Source organism: Pollicipes pollicipes, unplaced genomic scaffold, assembly GCF_011947565.3.
Source record: "Pollicipes pollicipes isolate AB1234 unplaced genomic scaffold, Ppol_2.1 Scaffold_6138;HRSCAF=7277_pilon_pilon_pilon, whole genome shotgun sequence".
Taxonomy (NCBI): Eukaryota; Metazoa; Arthropoda; class Thecostraca; order Pollicipedomorpha; family Pollicipedidae; genus Pollicipes; species Pollicipes pollicipes.
Window position 1 is genome coordinate 12,677,930 of NW_023596818.1, and position 27,417 is coordinate 12,705,346.

A 27,417-nucleotide genomic window follows, 5' to 3' on the forward strand; every position below is an offset into this window, starting at 1 on the left:
AAAGCCAAAAGCCAAAGGGATGCCAAGCCAAAGGAAGGCTAGCACATGTCCAGCCCAGCGCTGCTGCACTCCACGCCGCCGGTGTGTGCCGCCAGCCTGTGAACAGCCTGTGAACGGGGCAGCCCCAGCGGCCGGCCGGGCCTGGACCGCGCCGGCCAGCGGCGGCCGGCCCGTGCCGAGGGCAGACCCCCGTCGGCACCGTCGGGAGCCTGCCACGCGACCGGGCGAACGCCGTCCCGGGAGCGGGCGACGACCGGCGACTAGCCGCCCGTGGGTCGGACCGCCTTCAAGGTCGCGTTTCAAAAGCCAACCGCCGCCGGTGGGCGACTCGAGCCGTTACGAAAAACGCCACGACTCGTCAAACAGCTGCGGCGGATGTGGCTGTGCACGATGGTCTGGTGCGCTATTCACGGTGGAATGCAGTTCGTGAAAACGGATCGTGTGATCACGATTTGGCCAGTGGATCCTCGGCCGGTTCTAAGATTGAAGCGACATTACGGGCTAAGTCTCTATCCACGTAAGCTACAAGGTTGATGCTAAGTTATGCAGCGTGAGTGTGTTGCGGATACTGCCGGGGCTCACTGCTCCGCGAATAAATGCGATACATCGGCCGCTGTCCATTGTTTGCCGTAACGTAGCCTGAGGTCTCATATTGCATCAGTGTCTGCTCCATGGGCCGACACGTACATTACCTACGTGCAACGGGTATGCATTTCAGTGACAGGTTTAGTCCCAGCTTTGATGTTTGCCACTCAGTTCATCTGCGCCGAGCGATGCCGGCGCCCGCAGTTGATCGTGAAGGGCTCCTCCTCTGTCCGGTGACGCCAGGGCCGGGCGGCGGTGGACTGGCGCGATGCCGCCAGCTGATAGGCCCAGCTGACGCCCCAGCGGGCTGTGACAGGGTCAGGGGGTGCTGCGAGCCCGACAGCGCATGGAGTACACCGGGTCTGGATGACTTGGTCGGTGCCCCGACGGGATGTGCAGGGATGGGCTCGTGCTCCGGTGGAGTCTGGTGGGATGAGATGATGCGCCGGCAACGTTTGGAGGAGTAAACTGGTACTCTGGCGGGGTCTGGGGACCGGAATTTGTTCTCAGCTGCGTCTGCTGATGTGAACTAAGTGCATGGTACGGTAGGCTCAGCGGATACTCCAGCACCGTCTGTCGGACTGAGCCCGTACTCCGTCGACGCCCGGCCGGCCCCAGACGGGCGCCGTGGGCAGGGTCTCTCGGCCGCCGCTCGCGCCGCGCCGCGGCCCAGCACGCCGGCCCGCGCGGCGCCGCGCCGCGCCATGATGGTATGCGGCCGCACGGCGCCGCACGGCGCCGCACTGCGCCGGGATCGGTCGGCGCGGCCTTGACTTAGCGCGGCCCGCTCCGGCACGGGCGGCCCGAGCTGTTGTCTGGCGGCCGGGGCTGTTGTCCGGGACGCCGGTGGCCGTCTGCCAGCCGGGGAAGGCTCGTCGAGCGTGCTCGGGGGTGGCGACGTGCGGAGTTGGCAGACGCGCTCGGTTGCGTCTGTGCGCCAAGATAGTAGGATTGCCTACTCGGTGATTGTGTCGGATTTCGGTGGCAGTAGCTGCATCATTATGCTATTTATGATACAGTTGCGCATGCGTTTCCTTTTTATTACAATCTAACGTATATGCTAATATGAGGTGGCGTCCCCACCCTCGCTCCGTATTCAGCCAGCGCGGGCGGAGACCACGGGGAGTGTGCTCCCCTTTCGCGTCGTCATTTGTGCGCCTGACCGTGCTTGACAAGTCAAACTGGGCACGCTTGATGGCTGCTCAAATCTCAGAGGCTTGCATTCTGTCCAGTTGGGCGCATTAAAGGCCGCTCCACAAAGCCACAAAGCCAAAGCCACTTGTGTGTCTTGTTCCCGCCTTGTTTGTTTGTGCGCTCCATGTGAGGATGGACTAAACGAGCCGCAAAAATACAGCTGCCCATCAAGTCGTAATGCTACCGTGGCCGTCAGCCGCAGCACGCAGCTTTGCCGCGGCCCTCTAACTGCGCGGCCGTCTTACTCTCCGTGGCGCCGCTCAGACGGGTGGAGGCAGCCATCCTCAGCCGAGGGAGTCCGCGGCGCGTGGGCATTTAACCGCGCGGCCGCGGTTCCGCCGTCTGGCGTCGCACAGTGGCGCGCCGCGCCGTCTCCCGCCGCCGCCCGCCGCGCGTCCCGCCGCGCGTCCCGCCGCGACAATGGCGCGCCGAGAGCGCCCCGTTAAATCCGCGGAGGAAGCGCGTCTCCTGGAGCGGGGTAATTGTTTCCCGTCGGCGGGCCGGGCGCGCCCCCGCCACTCTCGGTGGCGGTCCGTCGCAGCCGGCTGCCGGCGCGCTCCGGGTGGCGGAGCTGAGGAGGCGGCCGCTGTTGCTGGCGGGTTGGGGACTGCTGCTGCTGCGTGCGTGAGCCACGAGCCGCGGCTGCCGTCGTGTGGGTGGGCCAGGATGTCCGCCGGGAACGGAAGCGAGGCCGCTGGCTGGCTGAGGCTGGGGCTGTCTGTTCTGTGGAGATCGAGCTCTCGCAATGGCCGCTGAGTTGGCGTTTGATTCCTATTCACATCAATCTCGGCAGCCTGGTGGATGCATTACGGTTGGCTAGCGGAGAAAAAAGAAGAACGCGGAGGATGTCTGTATTCCGTGGCTTGGTACGCATCTCGATGATCGCTGCTAGAGGCGTTTCGTCCCGGGCGTTGTTTCACATTCTGGCCTTAACACTTCCATGTTCCAGAGTTTCTTTGTCTCTCGTCACGCGCTGGTGATGTGATAGCCGGCCGTTTCGTGAGCCAGAGTCAGCGGCCCTGTCGGTCTCTTGTCCTGCCCTCCCGCCACACCGCGGTGCACTGCCTCCAACCCGCCGTCCGCTGTTTAATTGGCGTGTCCGCACAGTGGCGCTGCACCGGTCCGTGCCCCGCCCGCCACGGCCGGCTGCTCCCAGTCCCCCTGTGATCGCCCGCTGTATGACACACCTCCCGCCACCGCCGCCGGCCGCTGGCCGCTACCCTGTGTGCGGGGAAAGGGGGTGGGGGGTCACGCCTGCTGTACACCCGTTGGGCGCCGCTGGCGGCCGAGCGGCTGGCGAGAGCACGGCCGCTGCCAGCTGACCCGTGGCTGCTGTGACTGTCCCCTGGCTTCTTGGGCTGACCCGTGGCTGCTCTGGCTGTCCCGTGGCTACTCGGACGGTCCCGTGGCTGCCCAGGTTCACGCGTGTCTGCTTGGGCTGACCCGTGGCTGCTTGGACTGACCCGTGGCTTCTCGTGCTGACCCGTGGCTGGTCGGGCTGACCCGTGGCTGGCCGACCTGTGCCTACTCGAGCTGACCCGTGACTGCTCGGGCTGACCCGCGGCTGCTTGGGCTGACCCGCGGCTGCTCGGGCTGTTTCATGGCTGCTCGGGCTGACCCGCGGCTGCTCGGGCTGTCCCATGGGTGCTCGGGCTGACCCGCGGCTGCTCGGGCTGTCCCATGGCCGCTCGGGCTGTCCCATGGCTGCTCGGGCTGCTGTTCATCCCGATATATGCGGGGTTACTGCGGAAGGCGGGCTTCGAAACACGCTTCCACTGAGACCTCATAAATCCGATCAAGTGATCCAGATCATGTACTCAGGCCAACACCAACGTCAGCACGCCCCCGATCAGCCTGCAGGTGAACATGCGATAGTGGGCTGAGATTGCCAAAGACAAGAAATCCTGTGCGTGGTCCAGTGTGGCACGGGATTCGCGGACGCGATGCGATTCACTGCCAGCACGTGGGGCTCTGACCGGCGACATTCGTCAAACGCGCCCGCCGACGGCCGCGAGATCGCCCGTTGGCTTTCGGAACAGCTGGTCCAACCGTCCGGATGTGCTAAACACGGTCGAACCGTCCTCACTAGCGCGCCCCGGACGCGGTGATCGGGCTCGCGCGCGGCCCGGTATAGCGTGACCGAATTCACGACTCAGCCCCGAGCACAGTGGCCTGGTCCCGCTCTTCTGTCGCTTCGGTTTGAGAGGCCGGGTCCGCTGTGGTGCGGGACACAGCGGCCGACACTGCGACTGTGCCGGCGCGACGATCGGACACACTTGGCGAGTCCTGTCCAGGCCCGGGGATCCAGTACGCCACGCCAATCCTGGCGCAGCGGCGTTCAAATATTTGGCCACTTGGGTGGCGGGGATGTCGATATTTTTTCATGCCATACACCCCGGCTTGTGGCTCACTGCCTGTTGCCTCTCACCTTGCTCAAAATCGGCCAATCAGCATCGAACCGGGCGGCTTTCAACCCAGTATCTAAGCTCCTCAGGCTGGACAATCTGACTGGGTAGGTCAAATATCTGGGCTCCAGGTCATAGGGCAACAGATTAGTGCCGACGAGTCTCGTGCGGGGGCCGCTGGATAGCCAGGATTCTTGTAGCATGAACTCATATTTACATCCTGCACACCTACGGGATGAATTTTGGAACGCTGTGGCACATACGGCGGTGGCGTGCAGTCTGGGAGCGCTGACACAACATTCAGGCCCACTCCGGCACGCCTGGCGTAGCGGTGGGATCCGCCCCGCCGCCTCGAACACGGTCCACGTGCGCGCCGCGTCACTCCCCACCCGGCGGCCGGCTCCACTCCGTCATCACGGACACAGCGCTGTGGCGCGCTCCGTCACCGTGCACACGGCGGCCAATTGAAACCTCGGACACAGCTTCACTCCGTGCGTGACACAGCGGGCCGCGTGCTCCGTCACCATGCACACGGCGGTCCGTTGAGGCCTCGGACACAGCGCCCCGCTTCACCCCGTGCGCGACACAGCGGACCGCGTGTTACGTCACCATGCACACGGTGGTCCGTTGAGACCTCGGACACAGCGCCCCGCTTCACTCCGTTCACTTGGGACACGGTGGTGAAGTCCACGGCCCCGGAGGCGGTCGATAACGGCCACCGGCGTGTGGAAGCCGTAATTGGCGCGATCGTGCTCCCGTGGGAGCGCTCTCACGGGTGGGTCGCGTGACCACGCCGTAACGGTGTGTCTAGTACTATGCGCTCCTCCCTCTCCGGAGCCCGGTGTGGGGTTAGGTGGCGTTTTTACGCGTCTTTTTGCACGCGCTCTTCGTCATGGCGGGGATGGGGATGAGATGCAATCGCAACGGTCTACAATCTCCGCCGGTAATTGGGTGTTACCACAGCAGTAGCTAGCTGCGCCTCTGCATCTTCGGTCGTCTCCCTCAGCCGGCGGCGGACCGTCATGCGTACCCGCGCGGTCGGTCAGCGCCCACGGCCGTTCCGGTCGTCTTCTGTCCAGCTGCGTCGTCCAAGTTTGTCGCCGCGTGTCGGTAACGCGACGCCCGTGGGTGGGCGCGGACACGTGGCGCGGCGGGATGGTCGACCGGGCCTTCCCACGCTCTCTCCACGTCCGGCGGGCCGGGCCGTCGCTCTCTCCGGCCTGTACCGTGCGGTCGGCAAGGCAGGGCCGGCAGAGAGAGAGAAACGGCTGTTTTGGTGCAGCCGGCTGGCGACATTGTATTATAAGTTATGTGCTGCGTAGATTCTGTCAAAACTCATCAGCATAATGCATGTCTTCCCTTCCCCTCTACGGCTATCACCACCGGTATTTCAAATCTGGCCTCTGCCGCTGCGAGCGCCGTGGCATCGTCTGCCGGTCGGCCCCGGGCCGGGCACGGGCCGCCAGCCGCCCGCCGCTGGCCGGCTGGCGGCTGGCGGCCCGTCGCCATCGACGCGTCGGCACGCCGTCGGCTGACAGCCGGGTGACAGGCGCGTCCGACGAGCGAAGACGGCGCCGTCGGCGATCAAAGCCGATCCGTCGTTGGCGACTGGGAGCGGCGCTGTCGCTGGCGGGGTGTTGTCGCACTTATCGGGTGGCTGGTGGCCATTAGGAGATGCTCTCCTCCGGTGGCTGAAATTACCTGCGTGGGGTGTTAAACTTGAAATGGTGAACCCACTGTGATGTAATGCTTGGTGTAGCCGGGGAGGAAGAAAGCTATGTGCTGGATCTGGAAATTGCAGCCAATGTTAGTTGGAAATGAGCGCCGCCGTAAGCGATGGTGGCGTGCGAGCATGCAGTGGAGCACAAAACGAAAATCGACCGTCAATGTGGGACCATTTGACTCACTGGATGAAAGCCGCGCTTCCCCACCAAGGGAATTGTTAAAGCAATTTCGTTTCGTCTGTCTTCTTTTATGCGTGTAAATCAGGCCTACGTTGGCACGGCGCAGGAGAAAGTTACGTCCTTCCAAAGTTGTGAATTATGATGTTTTTGCTACAATGCAGTCGTTCAGTGGAACTCTGCGGCAGCCTACGGCGATGTGAATTACGGGGCGTGAGTGGCCGTCTCTTGATAGACATCAACCATCATCGTCATCGACTGCCGCCTGTCTGCGGCCGAACCGCAGACGCGCCGTGTTCAGGGAGCAACCACCCGACAAACGCAGCTCCGAAACCTGCATCATTTGACTGATTCCCTCCCATTTTCTACCCCCCAGCACAAAGAAACGGCGGTTAACAGCTCATTCCGCGCCCCGTCTGATCGCGATCGCCTCATTATCGCCCCCATCATTCCACGTCGCCGCTCCCGCCCGTGACGCCGCCGCGGCCCGGCGTCGCCGGCGACGTCCGCGGCCGGTCGTGATTCGCCCATTGGCCCGCATTATGGGCCGATTACTCGCGGCGCGCCGGCCATTCAGCGGCCAGTTCCGAGTCACCGTCGGTCCATTCAGGCCGCTCGCCGGCGCCGCCGGCCGGTCAGGAGCGGGGGGCGGGGGGAGGGGGGGGGGGGGGGCGGCCGGCCCGGAGCGGGGGCGGCGGGGACGGATGGCCGGCGACTGCCTCCGCAAGGCACGCGGGTGTTGTTTTCAACAGCTGTTTGCGGGCTTGGAGCCGATCCTTTGTATTCGTTACAGGCAGAGGAGGCGGCCGTTCCGGCTCCGGCGACGGGGCAGTTCCTGCGACGTTTTTCTGCATTCTCGGCAAGCCAGACGCAACTTTACTGGGACGTTATCATTGCTTACGTTTGTTACATTGTGACAAGCTTCCATAAAAATCCGTCGCGTCGGACGCCGGCCATTGGACACGTCATCGTCGAGAGAAGGACGGGCTGGCGTCGCTGGGAGGAGCAACCGCCATCCATCACGCTGCCTCTCTGCGGGCCTTTTGTGCCGGCAGTGTCTGGCGGCGGTCCGCTCCAGGCAGATTAGTACGCCGCTGTCGGCCGCCGACGGACCGATGAGGCGTGCCGGCATCGGCCGCGGGCCGGCCGCCGCTCGGCCGCCGCTCGGCCACCGCTCGGCGGCCGCTCGGCCACCGCTCGGCCGCCGCTCGGCCACCGCTCGGCCACCGCTCGGCCACCGCTCGGCCCGCTCGGCCACCGCTCGGCCACCGCTCGGCCACCGCTCGGCCACCGCTCGGCCACCGCTCGGCCACCGCTCGGCTGCCGCTCCGAGGTCCTGCCGGCGAGGATCTGTCAACTCTCAGAGGCCCCGTGGCTGTACTTCTCTCGTCTTCTGTCTCTTTAACTGGGCTTTCCGCGTGATTCTGGTCGCCATTGTGTGGCGGTTGCCGTTCTGGTTGCCGTCGAGTTTCCGTGCCTTCGAGTCGTGCTAGTCGCGTTTTGGACGTCCTCGGTAGTCACGACTGTCACGCGCCCACAGCAGCGCCAGCCCACGGTGATAATCTGTCGCGATTCTTGGTGGTCCACCAGCCCGTGGCAGCCTTTGTTGCTGGCATTGTTCATTGTGACCTCCCCGGGCTCTTTTGTCCCGCGAACGCAGCGCATGATCGCCCCTCCCCGGCGTTACCAAGCCCCCTCCATCGCCGGGCGTCGCACGCCACAGCACCAGCGTCTGGCGCTCAGCCCGCTCCGCGCCGCCCCGGCCGTGTTCCGGGTCGGTGTCCCTCGCCCCCGCCGAAGCACGAAGGCGGCCGCTGCTGTGTGGGCTCATCCCAGCGTCGCCTAGGGCCACCGCCGATGGAGACGGACGGCGGCGGCGCGCTGCGGGAGTTTTTGCGCGCCGTCGCGCCGCGGCCGGCCCACGCTCGCGTGCCGCGGCACCCGGCCGAGAGCGCCCACACTGACATCTGTTGGGTGCGGCCGGTGGACGCCCGGCGGCGAGAGCGCGCCGCCCAACGTCCGCCGGGCCGTGACAGGTGCGTCTTTTGACGCGGACCGGCGGTGGCGGGGACGTGCGTCGGCGACGCTGCGCCGGTGCATCCGCACACAGCGCGTCGGCGAGGCGGGGCTGATACCCTTCCGACCGTCGGGGTTTAGTGACAGCTCGATGCCGGACTTGTTTCATGCGCTGCCTGTGCGGTGGAAGCCACTCTGGTCACTGTTTGCCGAACGGCGCCCCGCCAGACCCAGCGGGTCGGCCCGCGCCGCCCACTGCCCCGTAGCCGCGTTACACCAAGCACACGCTGGCTGTGCGGTGGTGCAGTCACGGCACACACAGGGGTGCAGCCGTGCGGGTCAGACGCTGGTCGCCCAAGCGGCGTGCAGGAGCGCCGACCCGGCGGCGCGTGGCCAAGGCCCGCCACGACACTGCCGCCAAGGCCGTCGGGCAGGTGTCGACTGCCCATTATCAATGGTGCCGCGCGCCGTGTCATGCTCGCCACGCTCGGGGCGGGAGGATGTGTCGGGGCTGGTGGGGCTCGGGCGGGCAGGGCGGCGGTGGCGCTGCGGCGCGGGTCGACGGCGCGGGGGTGCGGCCCGGGCGGGTTAACTGCGCAGCTACGCTGCAGGCAGCGCACGGCTTTATGCTACCATGTGTATGCGGGTGATGTGTGGACGCGCGCCGTTCCGTTTATCAGTGTCCTGACCTCTCATGACCTCTCCTGCCGTCCGACGCTCTGGTGATCATGCAGAATCTAGGATCAAATGCTGGTCTCTCTAAGTTCTAGTTAAACGCACTGACGACGATAGTAAAACTGGTGTTTGCATTGGGCGGACGTCCGAGATTTCGTCGCGTGTTGTCAGCGCGTCAGCCTGCTACCCGTGTGCTCCGGCGGCCGCAGCCGTGCGCTCAGGTGCTGCCGACGCCGCCGCTGTCGGCGCGGCGCCGAGCAGACCCCGGTCCGGTCGCCGTTGGCGCCGGGACGGACGGGCGCGCCAAACGTGACGGCAGCAGCGGTGGTGATGCCGCACCGACCCGGTGTCCATGCGCGGTCGTGTCGCACTGTCGCTGCTCTCGGATCCCTTCAGCCCCCCCCCCCCCTCCCAGTGCTGGGGGCTGTCTAATGCTTCTCAGAGGGTGGTTCACGAACCGGCGCTATTGGGTGCTGGCGCTGCGGGGATGAACCATCTCTCACTGGCGCGAGATGTCCTCCCCAAACTGAAGCGACAGTTGCGTTGCGCACGGTTTGCTCTTGCGACACCCGTTTGGTATTTATGATGGCCCTCGCGTGGAGCCCAAACGGGGCGGATTCCGCGTTTTCGTGCTGATTTTTTTTACATATTTTTGTTGGCCAACCGGTGAGCACCGCCGCAGCCTCTTGTCGGCCGCAGAGCCGTCCCTGTGTCCCGTATTGGCACCTCACCATCGCTGCCAGCCAGCCGAGCTCTTCGCGACGCTGCCGCGGGCGTCGGCCGGCCGCCGTGCTATCTGAACTCCCGGGGGGGGGGGGGGGAGGGGGCGGACCGGGCGCTGTACGGAGGTACGCCGGTCCGGGCCCGTGGAGCGGCACTCACGTCTGGTGGTTTGCGGTGGTGCGCCGCCAGACCGCCCTTTCATGCAGGACGGATTTGCCCGAGTTTCCTTCCCGTGCATGTTGGCGGAGGTTAATCTGGCCCAGAGTATTTGCCGGAGAGGGAAATCTGAGAGGAAAGGGGATTGCGCCAGTTTCCCGAATCCCGTAGTTTTGATCTGATGTCTCAAGTATGCGACCAAATTGTGAGCCAGTGTAAGTTTCCTCGTCGTGGATGGATGCTGGCGAATCATGCGTGAAACTGGGCAATGCCCATGGTCCGGACTGTTTTAGCACATGCGTCATTTCGTGAGGTTCCGTTAGCGTGTCTCTAAAGGGTTTAGTATCAGTTGCAGGCTTCCGCTGGCCACGCAACTGCTACTAAACCTATATAAATGACTACAAACTGTTGTTTGTTGTCATAAGCCGTAAGCCGGTAGTCCTTGTCACTTGGCATAGTCACAGCCCCCTGCTAATGATCGGCAGCGCTGATGGGAGTTAATGGCCGCGAACGACGTCGGTCCTGAACGGGCTACACAGCCCACCGGTGCTGACCCCGCCGCTCGTCGCGTGCCGTGTCAGGCTGGCGCTGCGGGTCTTAACGCCAACATGGCGGCGTGACGCCCAGTCTGGCGCCGACGGTTAACACGGCTCATGCAAATATGACCGCAGCGGGCGTGACGGACGTCCCGCACACCTGGAGGCCCGCTCGTAAACACCGGTCTGGTGTTTACGGCCGGGCTGGGATCGCCGTATGGGGGATTGGTTATGCGTCAGCTCCACGTCACTGACCCACAACGCTTCTACCCCCTCCAGCTCACCAGACCCGTCTCCACGAACCTGACGTGAGGTGCTTCTCTAGGCCGTGCCGTCACCAGGTACCTGGGCATGTAACTTCACACCCCGGTCACACCCGCGGCGTCAGAGCCGGCGCCGGTTTCAGGGCGCCGGAAGGGGTTCCGGTCGGCCGCGGCCGCGCGTCTGACCGTTCAGCTCCTTTGTCGGCTGGGCGGTGGCCGTGGTCGGCCCGGAGATCGGGTGACGGCTGGAGCTAGTCCTGGAGCTACTACTGGTGCTGAGCTGGCGCCGGGGCCGGGGCCGGGGCCTGAGTGTGGGCCGAGCCGGGCAGGACGGGAGTCGTCGGGTGTCGCGGCCGTGCCGGCCCGCCGAGCGGCGGACAATGCCAGCGACGCGTGGCCCGGCGCTAATTGGCGGCCGGCCCGCCGCAGGATGTACCGCCGGCCGGGCGCCGTCCGCGGGCCGCCGCCAGGTGTCGCGCCATGCCCGGTCACCGGCCGCGCCGCCGATGCCGGGGATGCCGATCTCTGACCCCGTCCTGTGCGGGATGCCGAGGACGTCGAGCTCGCGCCCGGTCAGCGATGCTGGGGATGCTGACCTTGGCTCTGGCGCCATATGACCTGGGCGGTGGGCCCGCTCGGGAGCCGAGGTCATCACGAGCTCGGCTGTGATGACCTGGACTCGGTCGGCTGACTGGGGCGCCGACTATGGGGTGTGTCCTGCGCCTGTGGTCCCAGCGTTCCCTTACCGGCAGGGACCAGTCGCGAGCCGCCCACAGCCAGCGACGCGGGCGGTGAGCGGATGCTGGCGTGCCGGACGGCGTCTGACGCTGACCGGGGGTTCCGTTTGTGTTGCAGAAGAAGGGCAACGGCCAGGAACTGTTCGACAAGGTGACGGGCCACCTGGAGCTGCTGGAGAGGGACTACTTCGGCCTGCTCTACACCGACCCGCACGACCCCAGAAACTGGCTCCAGCTCGACAAGAGCATCAAGAAGCAGCTCAAGAGTGAGTAGCAAGCGGGCTGTGGCGGACGTCGGCGCCGCTTCAATCATGCACAACGCGCACACCCTTTTCCCACTTCACCCATTCGAAGATGCATGATCTTCACGCGAATTTAATTTAAAAATGCCACTGTTCCTATAAGCAAGAATCACGCGAGCAGCAACACTTGGTATTCACCGCCATAGAAACATAAGGTCTCGATGGGAGTTCGCTGGATAGTTGCGGTAATGAAAGCTGCATACAGGCACGGTGTGGTCCGGACAGCACAACAGCCGCCCGTTTGCTATCGGGTCTGTTCCAGTTTCACCGGCCTTGCCGCGGCCAGTTTACCTGATAACGTTACCGGTCGACCCTGGCGCCGGATGCACGGCACTGTGCCTGTCGAATCAGAATCGCCCGTAATGGTCGGCGGCGGCTGCCGCTGGGCGAGCACGTACAGCCGCTCGGCCCGCACTGGTAGAACGCGGCCGAACAACATGCGTGTGTTGTTGATGTAGCGTGCCGGGCTGCGGCACGGAGGGTGGTGGTTTACTCGCCCGTCCGTGGCTTCCGGGATGATCGCTGTCATTTGCACGATAGGGGGTTATCAGCGTCGTACCGGGGGCGTCGTGAAGGGAACAAACCGGGGCTGACCGGTCCATCAGAGACGGGCAAGTCATGGTGGCGGTAGCACTAGCTGTCTCCACAAGGCCTCTGAGAGGAGCACGCCGGTCGGCCCGAGGGGCGGCGGCCGACTCGGCCCGGCCCGCCGGCTGAGCAGGTCGAGCTGGGTGCCGCCCGGGGCCGGCCGACGGCCGAACGTGAACGGCGGCGCCTCCGCCGGGCCGGGACGACCACCGGGCTCGGCTGCCCGCTCGACGCGCTGACCTTTGACCGCGGAGTGTGTTCCTGTCCGATCACGGGCGCCGCGACTGCCGACAGGTGCGGCCAGCTGACGGCAGCGCCCGATCTCCGACTGGAGGTCAGGGGTCACGGCCACACCCCCGGGGACGGGCGCGGCCACCCTTCCACCGGGCGGCAGGGATTGGGGCCGGGGCTTCGCTGAAGGCGGCGCCTCACTCACAGGGCGGCGGGTTTGAAGGCTTCCCGATCGGCCTTCCGTGCCGGCCTGCGGGCTCACTGCGGCCCGACACGCAAGCCTGTTAACTCGACTTCGGCAGCCATAGCGCCGCCGGGTAGGCGCCGGCCGTGTGGTATGTTTCGCCACACGGCGGGGCACGGCCTGTCGGGGCGGCCGGGCACGTCCGCGGCCCCCACAACGGCGCTGCTCCACTGATCTGTCGCGGTCAGGTGCGGTCGCTGAGGACGGGCCGCTGCCCCTCCGCCATCCCTGTCCTGCCGCCGTGGCGCGGGGCGGGCCGCATTCCGCGATCCAGTTCCGGCCCCGCTCGCCGCCGGCCGGCTGTCCGCCTGTTGGCTAGCCGCGGGGGCACGCGCGCGACAGTGGCGCCGCCCGGGCAGCCGCTCGAGAGCGGCCGGGGTCACGCGGCGGAGTTGGCCCCCGCTTGGGTCGAATTGTGCCGCCGCCGGTGGGCGCCCTCCTCAGTCCAACGTCAGAACGTCGTTCTCCCCGGGCGGCGAGCCTGGGTGCGCCGCTGCCCCGGCGGATAGAGGCAACATTCCGGGCCGGTTCCGGCCGCAGCTCGGCCGGTGGTGGTGGCGGCGGCGGCGGCCGGCTCGCGCACGACCGGGCCGCGCCCGCCTCATGGATTATGCAGCCCGCTGATGCTCGTCAAGTGGCGGCGCACGTCGGCCGGATCGCCGGCGTGACCTTTTGGGGTGACCCTGGCCGTGGACCGGATGTGAAGGTGTGTCTGATTTGTGGCATGGATCGGCGTGACCGATCTCGGGGAGACAAGCTATGAGGGACGTGACGTCGCCCATTGGACGTGTGCGGAGCTGGAGGTGACTGAGGGCTGCTGACGGCTGTCGAGTTTGAGCAAACAAAGATAATTGAGAATAATCGCCGCGTGATTTCTACATGCCTCGTTACTGGTGTGGTTTTGTGTGGATGTCAGATGTGATCAAATAGATAATCGGAAGTAATCGCCGCTTGATTGCAGCATGCTTTTTACCTGCATGCTGTCGTGGTCGACTCGCTTCATTGAAGCACAAATCCCTCAAACAATTACGCGCTCAACCCACATGCTCTGTGATGCGTGCCCACAACCGGCCGCTCGGGTGGCGCAGTGATTAGCCTCATCATGGGCTCTGAGCGTCGGAATGCTGACAAATGGAACCCCGGCGGCGGGCCAGTCCGTCGCGCCGACAGTCCAGTCACCCCCACCCCCACCCCCCCCCCCCCCCGCTGTCGGCGCGGCGATTAGCGACATTCGCCTCCCCGGTATCCCTGTGGGAAATCGGGGACGGCCTGTCGCTCCTCAGTCCATGGTGCCGCGGTATTTGCTTCCGCTGATCGTTTGGTTGTCGCCCAGAGGATGGGCGTTTCGCCGCAACGTACGCCGGTATAGCATGTGGCTTAGGGGCGTAGACGCATGTGCTGCCCCCCCCCCCCCCCCCATCACGATCTCGATGATTGGATATCTCCCAGCCCTCTGCGCGTCAGCCGCGGAACGCCGCTCCCAGAGGGTGGTCAGACTCCGCCCCGAGGCTTTGCATGGCGCCGATGTGGAAAACGGCGGCCGCGTTGCCGGCGGTTTTTCGAGCAGCGTCTGGTCCTATCGCCGCTGCGTGTGTCTGAGAGCGGACGGCCGCGCTCATTGGCAGCCGACGGGGCGCGCGCCTCTCACCTCTTCCCCCGCCGGCGCTTTTCGCCGGCCGCCTCCCGTCGGCCTGTCGGCCGGACGGGCTGGCAGCCAGCTGCGGCCCCCAGGTGCGGCGGTCATCCGCAGTCCGCCCGGGTCTGCCAGCCGATGTCCGTGGGTATGGCGGCTCGCCGTCCGTCCTGTCCTGTCCGTGTGTCGGTGCTGTGATTCTGCGATGCGATGGCGTAACAGCCCGACGGCGCCTCAGCCGATCACCTCGTCGGCCGGCGTCGGCCGTCAGCGCGTCACTGCGCTGGTCCGCTGCTCCGTGCGGCGATCCTCCGCCGAGCTGTTGGCCAGCGAGAGCGGCCGGGCAGCCGGCCGGGCCGCCGTTCGCCAGCGATGGCGGCCCGGCCCGGACGCCCCCATGTTGACGGTGCGTCTCCGGCTGTGGACCCAGCGGCGGCTGGGTCAACACGGCCCGGTCGGCTTATGCCTCGGACGCCAGCGGCTGTGATGGACAGTCGGAGAGCGATGACGGCACCCGATAATGGCCTGTCGTTCGTGGGAGATGAGCAATGGAGGGATTAGGGTGCATTGAGTTGGAGGGGGGGGGGGGGGGTTCCACGCTCACCCGCTGCGAGAGCACGATCAAATACAAAAACGTCAACGCACGCCAGAACCATCTCGATGCCCCTGGTGACATGGTTTTCTGGCGGTTCCTCCGCGCTCTCGCTCCTGCTGTGCCTCCACTCGCGGAATGTTTTGTCGGCAGTGGGGGTTGGGGGAGGGGCGAGCAAGAGCATCAGAAGCATTAGGGCGTGTTTGCGCCCGGCCGCTGTCGTGCGGCGGGCCATCCGCCGTCCGGAGACTCGGCGGGGTTGGCCCGTAAGCCGAACAGTCCGCCGTTAGGCGATATGGGAGGTACCCGCCCGAGGCATTCCGACCTGGCGCGCGACGCCGAGCGGCCGGCGTCAGCGCCAGCGTCGACCAAGGTCCGGCGCGGCGCGGCCGAGCGCGCCCGGCCTCCGGGAGCGGCCGGCTCGGGTTCGGCGCCGGCCCGGCTCGGGCTGCCGGGGTCGGCCGCCGACACCGGCCGACGGGCGCCGGCTGTCGCCCGCCCGGCGGCTTCCGGAGGCCGGCTGTCGCGCCGGGGGTGCCGTCGCCAGTCACGCTTGTCCAATGTCAGGACAGGGAGGTTTGCGTCGGGTCTAGCGGAGGCTTCCGTCTCATCCGTGGCGGACGCCAAGTGATGGTGTGCAGGGGAGCTGCTGGTCGTCGATTGGAGGGAACCTCCCCGGCGATGGATCGACAGATCCAGCCGACTGTGCGCGGCCTGGCCCAGCTGCCAGCGGTGGGACCAGCCCTCCCGCCGCCGCGGCCCACAGCGTTGTCTGCCGCTCCTCGCGCGAGGCTTTCCGTGTGGGAGGCACTCGTGCACAACGGGCCGGAGCGGCCGTACTACCACACTGGACACCGTCCGGTGGCATCTCTCCCCCCCCCCTCCCGTCACCCCACCGCGCCCGGACCGGAAGGATGGTTAGCGCCGCACTGTATGTTAATCTCGTAGAGGTTACGCCCCTGCAACGCGATGACACTGGTGCTGAAAGCAGAAATAGTTCTGTACATGCTGGATAAGCTAGTTTTAAACCACGATTTAAAGGATGCTAAGTTTTGCACTTTCTCCGTGATGCTATTATACTTAAGCGTCATAAATGTTACCCTCGCGTTGATGTGTTTCACGATCCCCGAAGGGCAGACTGCATGGGACCAGCGCCCTTTTACGCGCCGGATGGCGTGGCTTGCGATCACGGTTAGGTCGATGTTGAGCTGCGCATTTTCTCCACGCTGTGGTCGAGATAGGCGCGTTGGGCGGCTGTCAGGACGGCGCTCGTCATCGGCCGCCTCTCCTGGCGCCTATCGGGCTCGCTCCACAATCTCCGCCTGGTGCGTCACCGGGCCGGCCCCGGATCGATGCCCGGCACTGCCTGGGTCGCAGCCGAGCGTCCCGGGCCCGGGCTGCGGCCGGGCGGGGCGTGACCTGGCCCCGGGGTAGACGCGGCGGGGTGTCGTCACTGCGGCCTCTCTCTCTCCCTGGCTCTCCCTGTTACACATGGACTCCGTCAGGCGCTGGCACCTCTCAGACGGCGGCCTGTCGGAGCTAACACACCCCGAAACGCCGCGGCCGCCTGCCGTCCGTGACGCTCTGTGACCACCCCTGACGCCCCGGCCGTTACCAGACGCTCTCCTCGCCGTCACACCGGCGGCGTGCCCTGCCCGGCCGCTGTGCTGACGTGGCGGGGTCACGCCAGCATAGTCGGGGCTGCAGCAGGCCGCTGGCGCTGGCCCTGCTCCGCAGCCAGGCCCAAGCCGTCCGGCACCGGAAGCGGCTGCGGCGAGCGCGGCGGCCCGGGTAGGGGACGAGTGCCTTGCTGTTGCGGCTGCAAAACCGGGGCGATGTGGGGCCAGCTGGGGTGGGAGCCGTGCGGGACGAGATGCTAATGCAGGATCGCGAATTTGGACGGAGGAGTGTCGCTTGGTGTGCCCGAGGCCTGCGTCATGCACGGCATCCACGGCGAGACGGTATTGTGACGCACTGCAGGGCCGCGGTGGGCGCGAGGCCAGACACACACGCACGACAGGCCCCGCCGGGCGGCGCCGGGCGGCGCCGGACGGCCGCAGCGAGCCGTCCAGTTCTGATCGACCAGCGGCGTCCGGCGGCTATTCGTGGCCGCGCGACCCGCCCGCCCGGGTCCGAAGTGACCGTGTCACGCAGCCGCTGCTGTGTGGCGTCGCCAGCGCCGCCGGCAGCCGCCGGGCCGACCCAGCCGCCGCCGGCGCCGCTGCGCAGGGTCGGTGCCGGCCGGCCGCGAGCGGAGCGGGGCGCCGCCGCCGCCGAGCCGTTAGCTGCTGATCACGTGCTCTGGGGCGCAGGTGGGCGGCCCGGCGGCGGGACGCTGCGCCGGAGGTCGCATCAGCCTGGCGCTGAGTGTGATGAGTTCGCAGTGGGTCGGTGCGAAGGTGTCCTTGGGGACGCGTGCACGAGACACCGCGCTGCGCTGAGACTGAAGCGACGCAGCCGGGCTTTGTCAACACCGGGCGTGAGATAAAGGAGCTGATTGTGGCGTGCACATCAGTACTACATTCTGTGATGGCGTATCTTATCGGGCTACAGGCTTGCGCCAGTGCTTTGTGCAGGGTTTTATGGAGGGACTGAACGAAATCGCCGCCGAGTACAGCTAATATACAGCTACAGCACAGTAATGTACAGCTAAATGGCCTGTGCATTTGGAATGGATGGACATTGAACGTAGGCCGTTCGAACCTCACCTGACCTATGGTCCGACTTTGAAGTTGTACGAGACAGCAGTGAATAACCTTATTAATCCGGGAATGCACGACGTACAGCGATATTCTGCTGCCTTGTATGGACAAAGGCAATAGATTTAGTGCTAGGGCGGCACACGCCTTACGCATCGGCGCGAACTTATCGACATGCTATGCAGATTGAGGCAGTGACAATGACAATGCTCGCATACGCTTTTCTTCACAATTACTCACCGAAACGTGCAGTTGCTTAGACCTTGATCGTCGACTTAATTATGGTGCTGGAACACAGTGCTGACTCCGATGCGGCCGCATGCCAGCCACGCCGTCCCGTTCGCTCCGTTTGGGCTGTTTCGGCTGCGCGCGGCGCGTGTGCTCTGTTTGTGCCGGCCGCCCCGCCGCCGGGGGCGGTGACAGTCGTCCGGCGCCAACGTAAATGAGCCTCGGTCGTCGGACCGCAGCGCCGCGACGCCGGGACTTCCGCCATTGTCCCCGGCGGTGTCCACCGCCGGGCGGGGCGGGTGGCGCCGCAAACGCGGCCGGCTCCCTGACGCGGCGGTTGGGAGGCGATGTTCGATGCTTGGGAGTTCGGTACGAACGGGCTGCGGCGGCGGCATGATCTCGCTCGTCCGACGCGTCCGAAGCACGGCAAAAACAGACGACAGGCCCTCTCGGCTGAGCCCTCGAAAGCCAGCCAAGCCGCGCACAAGCCTCCTTGATCCGGCGCACCGCCAGGAAGTTTTTACCGGCGCCGCCGCTCGGCCGGCCAGCTCTGGCTCGCAGCGGCGGCTCCGGAGCGCGCCGGAGACGGCTGGTTTGGTACGGTGATGGATCATTTCCGTGCGCTGCACAATCGCAGAGCAGATTGCAGCCGGCCGGGGCGGGCCATGCTCGGCCGATCACGTACGCGGCGGCGCTGCAGCGGCGGACGTCATCGGTTTGGCCTCGGCACGCCGGGCGGAGTTCAGCTGGTTGGGAGCCATCAGCGCGCCGAGCCGGGATCGCGTGCCGGGCTCGGGTGCCGGTTGGGCCGTCTCGTCGACAAAACACCCCCGCTGTCGTATCCCGCGTTTAGTCAATAGACGCCGTGGCTGCCTGGCCGTCGTGGCGTCGCGAATGGTGCTTTGGAAGTGGGCCCGTGGAATCGAATTTTCTGACACCTAGTCTGGTATGAACTGGAATTAAGATTCGTGCCTTGTGTGCTGGGTTTCACGTTACCGGCAATTTTTTTCTGCTGATGTGGGAATCCGTTTCCTGCTCATTGTTAATCCCGCAGGTGGATGACCGCGATCCTTGGTAACTTCACACCGCACTACGGACAACTAGAGCGCATTCCGTCAGCCGTGTTTTGCCCCGTCTGCCCGCTGTTTGCCGTGCGCCTGGCCTTTCGTCATCCCGGTCACTGCTGGCCGGGTGTCGTCAGCTTCCCGGGCGGCCGGCTCGCGTCTGCGTACAGTCTGGTCTCGTCACTTGCCCAGGTCCTGACGACGCCCTCCTCGCCTGTTGCCTCTTGTCCTGACGCCGCCCTCCTCGCCTGTTGCCTCTTGTCCTGACCCCGCCCTCTTCGTCAGATGCTTGTTGTCATGACGCCACCCTCCTCGACTAACGCCCATTTTCATGACGCCGCCCTCTTGTCAGTTAATCAGTGTCTTGACGCCGCCCTCCTCGCCTGTTGCTCAGTGTCATGACGCCATCCTCCTCGTCAGTTGCACGTTGTCACGACGCTGCCCTCCTTGCCCATTTGCTCATTGTCATGCCACTGCCCTCGTCAGCTACCCGGTGTCCTGACGCCGCCGCCGCCGCTCCGCAGATGAACCATGGGAGTTCCGGTTCGCCGTCAAGTTCTACCCACTGGACCCGGGTCAGCTGCAAGGAGGACATCACCCGCTATCAGCTCTGCCTGCAGATTCGCAACGATATCGTCACCGGAAAGTGAGTGTCGCCGGCGACGGCGGTAGCCCGGTGGACACGCTCCGGCGCGGGACCGGGAGGCCCGGGTTCGACTCCGTCGGTAGGCAAATTTCACTGGACGCGGTGTTCAGCGGGGTGGCGACTTCAACGATCTCAGCCGCCAGTGTCGATAAATAACCCAGCAAACGAGGTCCAGGTGTTTTCTTGTCGCCGTCCGCGTCGCGCGCAAGGCTGTAAATCTGGTGACGCGCGCCCCTCTGTCGTTAGCGCGCGGTATTTTACGGCCGTGTTTGCCGCCGTCGCTGAGCTCGCGTCTTGTGCGCGCCTGTGCCGATTGATGTGGCCGCGCGTGGACTCCTGCTGCGGACCAGTCAGCCAGCTTGCAGCGTCAGCCGCTGAAAAATCGAGACCGGCGGCGCGGGATGACGTCAGCCGGGCGGGGCGGGTGACGTCACGGTCGGCCGCGCGCGGCGGGTGACGTCATCGGATGGGTCGGCGGCGGCGAGCGGACGGGTCGGACTGACTGCCGACCGTGTGACCGCCGCAGTGGATAGTCACGCTCGCCCGATGGACCGGCCGATACTGGAGCGGCGCCGCCGGTCACGGCAGCTGACGGCGGGGGCCGGTGTGAATCACCGCTCTTTGGCCGCCGGCGGCGGCAGCAGGAGGGCGCTGACGCTTCTCCAGTGGGCGGAGGGATGGACGGGGACGGGCGTATTGACTCAGACGTGTTAGAAAGGAGAGGGGTTTCGCCGCTTATGAAAACAGTCTGTTGTAAGTTTTATACGCTGTCCTGCATGTCTGTTGTGATGGAAACCTGCTGCATTAGGCCTTAAACAGCGTCTCCGGCTGTTAACAATTTTGATTCTGACCCTGTTGATTGGATGGATTTTCTGGGATCAGCGCCCACGCTAAGCAGTGCTTGTTGCGTGAGGCCTGACCGCACCACCTGATCGCGAAATTCCGGGTCAACGCCAGAAGCTGGCGGCGAAAGCTCATCGTGCTGCAGTGCTCAGCATGCACCTGCCTATCCTGTGATGTCACCCGACCTTTAGCTGAGGGTAGCCTGCGGTCGTTGGGTTTCGCCACCGACCGCAGGCAATCCCAGCCAGGGGCAAACAGCGGACGGCTGAGCCGACTCGACCTCACCCCGCCACGGGTTAGACGAGTCGGAAGACAGGCGCTCCAACCAGCCGAGCTACCAGCACGAACTTCGGACGCGATCACGGTCATGAAAGTTCATTGGGCATATTCTTCACGTGTAGGCGTGTCTATTGTCTCACCGGTTTCCTTCGACATTATTTACTCGCCGCTCTTTCTGGCATCGGGCATGACGTGCTCTCTGGTGCAGCAGAGCTGTTCGCCACACGTTGCCGTGCTTGTGCGTCGCCCGGTCGCTGCCGAACGGCTCGACGGCGCGGGCGATGTCTATCGTGGCCTCCCCGCCTGCGGTGTCGGCTTTGTAGGCCTGCGGCGCCTGCCGGGGCTGCTGTGCGGCGTGCAGTGTCCGCCGTCTGGCGCCCGCCGTGCTCTCCGCATCAGCGCCGCCGTCTGTCCGTCTGCCCTGCAGGCTGCCGTGCTCGTTCGTCACGCACGCGCTGCTCGGCTCGTACATGGTGCAGTCGGAGCTGGGCGACTACGACGCGGCCGAGCACAAGGCCGACTACCTGGCCGACTTCAAGATGGCGCCCAACCAGACGCCCGAGCTGGAGGAGAAGGTGGCCCAACTGCACAAGACGCTCCGGTCAGTCGATGTCGCGATCCGACCTTTTACCGCTGCATGCTGTATGCTCTCGACGCCTCGTTTGCCTGAGGCGGACTGTATGCGGCATCGACGAGTGGGCCCTCTGGCGGGGCCCCTGTCGTAGCGCCAGGCACGCGCGGAGAGGGGTCCCTGCGCGGGCTTGGTCCCTGCCGTGGGGTTCCCAGGTGGATGTCTGTCCGCCCCACCGTTATCCATTCTCCTTCAGCCCACAGCCCTGAAATGGTCATTGCTGTCCGAATGACTCTTATTCAAATAACCGAACCAATCAGCCAATATCAGCCGGCCAGCGGGAGGGGAAGGGAGAAAGAAGGCGGACGCACAAGACGTCTAGACGCGGGGTTGGAAAGTACAGCAATAACGTTTGATATGCAAAATATGGCGCCTTCCCTGCACATCGGTCACGTCCGTGCCGTCTGAGCCCGTCTGAGGCTTCAACTTCGTTCATATATATGCTACGGCTGTCGGTAACTGCTAATTAAAACCCACTGTGAATACCGCAAATCCTTCGGGAGGTCGGAAATATTCGAAATCTCGCTGGCGCTCGACTGCACAGCTGTGGTGGCGCCTCGGCACGATGCCGGCTTGGAGAACCTTTTCTTCACCGCGCTCATCGGCTTCAGCCAGCCGTCGCGCCTGTCGGGATTGGCTCGGGGGGGGGGGGGGGGGGCAGCACTGGGCGGTTTGTCTGGGCTTCGTCCTGTGCGATGGCCCAGTGGCTCAGCTCCGTCGCCGGCGGGAGACAAGCCATCGGAGGGACCGAGCCCTGCTGTTGTCGATGTAGCCGTGTGACCCGCTGACCTCAGCTGTCACCGTCCGCCGGCGACGCCTGTTTAGCCTCTGCCGATCTATGCTAACGCGGTCGACAGTGCTCCCTGAACGAACCAGACCTGCGCCGACATCACCTAATGCCCGTTTGACAGTGATACAGTCCAGATAAAGGTGTGGTGAGCGCCGGCGACCTCTGGTGACCTCGTGACCTCCGCAGGGGTCAGACGCCTGCCGAGGCGGAGATGCACTACCTGGAGAATGCCAAGAAGCTGGCCATGTACGGGGTGGACCTGCACCAGGCCAAGGACTCTGAGGGCATCGACATCATGCTGGGCATCTGCGCCTCTGGCCTGCTCGTCTACCGGGACAAGTGGGTTTGACGACGGCGCGGCTGCCCGCACGGGCTGGCGCTGGGCTGCAGGCGGGTAGTGGTCCCGCTCCTGCCTGGCGTGATGTGTTAGTCTCGCGCATGTTTTGAACTGATAACGAGAAGGCATGCGCGGCTGTGAGGTGACATGGATGTGCCTGACATAATGGGCAGGTGCTCTGTTCGCGTTTTTTTCCCGTGCTATAGGCATGCACCAGAAAAACACGTTTGCCTTATATGTCACTTGAACGCTGATGTCAATGGGTGAAATCAGGACTAAGGTGGAACATCTGAGTGGCGTAGATCTGGTGGCGCGGCATGCTTTGTTCAGCTATGTTAAAACAAATTGTGATACGCATTTTTTTTCAGCAAACCGCTTGCTTGTGTTACCATGATTATTTTGCGTTTGCAGGCTGAGAATAAACCGCTTTGCATGGCCGAAGATACTGAAGATCTCCTACAAGCGAAACAACTTCTTCGTGAAGATCCGCCCGGGCGAGTTCGAGCGCCACCTCACAACGATCGGCTTCAAGCTCATGAACCACAGGAAGGCCAAGAAGCTGTGGAAAACCTGCGTGGAAAATCACACGTTCTTCAGGTGAGAGGATGCTGCATTCTTTTGGCATGATCTGTATGGTGGCGAACCGTGGCGTTATCACGCTGCTGGGATGATGACATGCGCTACTGCCCTCAATGATTTGATACGCCAGGCGTCGCACGAGGGGCGGCTCGCTGCTATCGGGGAGATGAAATGCCAGAGGCCTATCGCGGGATTGCAGGCTTTATTGTCGGTGACTCACAGATAATGTGCCGTTCATGACGATTGTTCTGCACCGAACATGAGCCGGCTGGGACACTAGCCAACGGCGGTGAGAAGGGTGACATTCAGCAAGAGGGCAAGTCGTGCAGATTTCCGCCATTGGGATGCCTTTCCGTCCGAGGCCTTTCCGCCAATGCAATCACAGAGAGGACATCATGTCACCAGTTGCACTTTGGCAAACGAAGCCTCGATTTACCCCAGGGATATCTGGCCGCGTAATGGGGAAACATTTTGTCCGCGGAGCTCGCTGCTGCGTACTGCGGCGCAGCGGGAGCATGGTCCACCTCCCTTTGTTCTTAGGAGACACGGTGAACCGGCCGTGAGAGAATTCGTTCGATTCTGAGATAAGAACCCAAGTGGAGTCAGGTTGTACGCAGAGCGCTGTTTTCTCGAAGTGTCCTGGCTTTGTTTCCCAAAGCCAAGGTCGATATTACTCCCAGGAAACCGACCTGCTGAAATCTTTGTTCGAGATTTTTTCTCTCGCTTGGCCTGTATCTGCCTCTCAGATTGGTGTCTTAAATGCCGCTGAAGCTTGGGGAACTCCCACGTACCCAGACCTGCCCCGTCCTGACCCTCCCTGACATTTGTGACCTGACCTCGTGTCTGAGCCTAGACTGATGTCTTTTGATCCGCCGGACGGGAATCCACCTGACCTGTGACCTGTGGCCTGTGGCCTGTGATCTGTGACCTGACCTGTGTCTCTGCCCCAGACTGATGTCGCCGGAGCCGCCGGAGCGGGACCACCATCTGCCGCGGCTGGGCTCCAAGTTCCGGTATTCGGGCCGCACCCAGTACCAGACGCGCATGCAGACGGCCCAGTCGGACCGGCCGTCGCCGCAGTTCCGGCGCGCGCTCAGCGGCCGCGCCGTCTCCAGCCGCAGCATGGACCGTGAGTGGCGAGGGCGAGCGGAGGGGGGGGGGGGGGGAGGGGGAGGGAGGAGGGCGATGAGTCTGATTTGTGCCGGTTAACGCGTTTGTCAGCACGTTAAGGTGGTCGAAACGTGGGGTGTCCTCACAGTACTGGGCCCAGAATGTCGTATGCGCCCTTGCAATATGAATAAGTACGGTGTTTGTATGGGCATTATGGCCGAACTGCTCGGCTTGGTCTGAATTAAGCACCACCCGAGTTGCGCGTCCTACTTAACCACCCCGCTACACCCAGCCGCTTATCTTGCGGTCCTGGTGTCCTGTCGCCCGTCCCCGCCGCCCCTCTCCGACCTCTCGCCTCCCGCTGACCCCGCTGACCCCGCTGACCCCGCTGACCCCGCTGACCCCGCTGACCCCCGCTGACCCTGCTACCCCGCTGACCTCCGCTGACCCTGACCCCGTGACTGCTGACCCCGCTGACCGTGCTGACCCCGCTGACCGTGCTGACCCCCTGACCGTGCTGACCCCGCTGACCCCGCTGACCGTGCTGACCCCGTTGAACCGTCTGACCCCGCTGACCGATCTGACCCCGCTGACCCCGCTGACCCCGTTGACCCGTCTGACCGCGCTGACCCGGTCCGGCAGCGCTGAGCGTCAGCGGCGGCGGCCGTGACGCGCGCCAGGCCGACCCCAAGCGGCACACCATGACGGCGCCGCCCAAGGAAATCCCCGGCCTGGACGAGCGGCCTCCGCCGCCGCAGCTCACCGACAAGCCCAAGGAGCGAGGCGTGAGTGGGCCGCCACCGGCCTACCGGGGCCCGGCCGGGAGCCGGTGGAGACCGATGGAACCGATGTGGTGGAGGCGTGGCGAGGCGTGACGGGTGTGGTTGGGGCTGGGTGTGAGGGGTCGGTGGTCAGGTTGGGGCCGCGCCCTTTGGGCAGTGCCGCTGAGAGTGCGGAACCTTTACAGGCGCGTTATGAACGCTGCTCTAGAATCTGTTAAAGGAAAAAAAGAACATCGTTCTTGCGTGGAAATACTTCATCAAAAACACCGAGCTTTTTGTGTGACGTGAACTATGTTCTCCATGAACGTGAGCTGAGTGCCCCGGGCGTGTACCCTTAAATCAGGGGTGCTCCCTCTCTCAGGATAAGGACCTGCATGTCTTCAGAGCATGGTATGACACGAATGTTTGACGCCATTTGACTTGATGGTGGCATGCTTTGCTTGAGACTAATTGGATGCACGTTCCCCAACTTTAACCACTCCCTTCCGCGGTAGAAGTTCCACCATTAGTCGCCCGCCATAACCGCTAACACTAACATCTCCCGCACACACGGTTTCTCCCGCCGCACGTGCCTCCGCATGCCGGGCTCGTCTTAGCGCGGGCGAGCGGCGCTAACCTGCGCCGGGCGCCTGTTCTAGGTGAACAGCGTGCACTGGGCCAGCCTGTCGGGCTCCGACCTCTCGCTCACCGACAGCGAGGCGTCGTACACGCTGGAGGAGGAGCCGCTCTCGCGCTCGGACGGCTGCCTGGCGGTGCGGCGGCGGCCGGCGTCGGCCGAGCGGACGTGGCCGGGCGCGCGCGCCGCCCGCCAGCGCTCCGCCTCGCCCGAGGCGGGCGTCGAGACGGCCGCGGAGGTGACGCTGGGACGGCCGAGGCCCGAGCGCGCGGCGCTGGCCGGGCGCCGGGAGCCGGAGAGACCGGCCTCACCGCCGCCGGAGGCCGCCAGCAGTCCTGACCAACTGCCGGACAGAGGGAGACGGCCAAGGTCCGGATCGGAAGGCTGCCTGGAGAGAGAGACGGGTGGGACGCCCCGGCGGCCGTCGATGGCGACCAGCAGCCTCGGCAAGCCTCCGGACGGAGAGGCGCGGGCGCGGTCCGGACCGGACGGCGGCCTGAACGGAGAGGCGGCCGGCGCGCCGCGGCGACCGTCCAGCGGCGGTATAGGCACGCCCCCGGACGGCGGCCAGAGCGGAGAGGCGGCCGGCGCGCCGCGGCGACCGTCCAGCGGCGGTATAGGCACGCCCCCGGACGGCGCGCGGCGGCGGTTGTCGGCGTCGGCTGCCGCGGACGGAACGCCGCCGCTGCCGCCGAAGTACGCAGCGCAGCGGCGCGGCACGCCGGCGGCACCCCGCCGCGCCCGCCGAAACACGCTGGGTACTCAGGCGGCACGCCTCCGCTGCCGCCGAAGCTCGGCAGCGTCGGGCGACGGGCTGCGTACGGAGCTTCGCCGGGAGTTTCGCCGGGAACTTCGGGCTACCGGCGTCGACTCTCGTTCCCGCCGCAGGCCGACGGTTCGGACGGCGAGATTGGAGCTGTCTCGGGCTCTGCGCCGTCGGTGTCGGAGTATGCCAACGACGCGTCCGACTGGCCGCCGGATGGAGCTCCGCCGCTGCCCGGCAGGCATTCCGGTGCTGCTCCGCCGCTGCCTGCGAAGCATGCGGGCAGATCGTCCGCTCAGCGGGACGAAGCCCCGCCACTGCCCGCCAAGCACTTCAGTAGATCGTCGAAAAACAAGGACGGGGCCCCACAGCTGTCGCCGAAGCGCTCGAGTGGCGCGTTCGAGGACCCGGCTCCGTCTCACTCGCGAGACTCGACCTTTCCTTCCCCATCCAGCCCGCCCTCCCGCCCAAGTGCTCCGCCGCCGCCGCCGCCTCCGGCGTCCGCTGTCGCCGTGACCGACCGCTACCAGTACCAGACGCCGTCGTCGACCGAAGCCTGGCCGGGGCGAGGCGGCGCCGCGTCGCCACCGCGCCGCGTCCGCCGCCTGAGCGCCGAGCACGCCGCCGACGCGGCCGTCAAGCGGCGGGAGGAGATGCGCGCTGGCCAGGCGCCGGCGGACGCCGAGACGCGCCAGTTTACGCTGCTGGCGGCCGGCGCGCCGGCGGTGGCCGTCGCCGAGGGTGGCCCCCGCCGGCCGCTCCCCGAGCTCGCCGCGCCGCTCGGTCACCGCCGGCGCCGCCGCAGTGGCGAGCTGTCTGCGCTGCGCATCCCGATACCGAACACGGGCGCGATGGCAGTGAGCAGCGGCCGCCGGCGGCGCCGCCTGCGCGCGTCCTCCGTCGGCTCCAACATCGGCGGGGTGGAGATGAACATGGGGCGCCGGCGGCGGCGGCTGAGCGCCTCCTCCATCGGCTCGGACATAGGCTTGGAGATTGCCACGGGCCGACGGCGACGGCGCCTCAGTGCGTCGTCGGTCGGCTCGGACCTCGGTGTGGAGATCGCCACCGGCCGCCGCCGTCGACTCAGCGGCTCGTCGCTCGGCTCCGACGTCGGTGCCGTGACCGTGTCGACCGGGCGCCGCCGCCGGCTGAGCGGCTCCTCCGGCGTGCTGGAGACGGGAGGGGTGACGGTGCCGACCGGGCGTCGTCGTCGCCGGCTCGGCGGCTCCCTGAGGAGTCTGCGTGCTGTCGCTGCCGCCGACGCCGACG

At 65.4% G+C, this 27,417-nt stretch overlaps 1 protein-coding gene across 1 annotated transcript in view; it reads left to right on the forward strand.

Moving 5' to 3' along the window:
* Positions 1 to 27,417, forward strand: part of LOC119105261 (protein 4.1 homolog) — a 44,732-nt gene that overhangs the window by 1,800 nt on the left and 15,515 nt on the right. Inside the window, 8 exon segments of the mRNA XM_037228725.1 lie at positions 11,310 to 11,457; positions 19,297 to 19,355; positions 19,357 to 19,418; positions 20,968 to 21,141; positions 22,148 to 22,300; positions 22,710 to 22,895; positions 23,828 to 24,006; positions 24,630 to 24,772. Of these exon segments, the coding sequence (XP_037084620.1) occupies positions 11,310 to 11,457; positions 19,297 to 19,355; positions 19,357 to 19,418; positions 20,968 to 21,141; positions 22,148 to 22,300; positions 22,710 to 22,895; positions 23,828 to 24,006; positions 24,630 to 24,772 (1,104 nt within the window).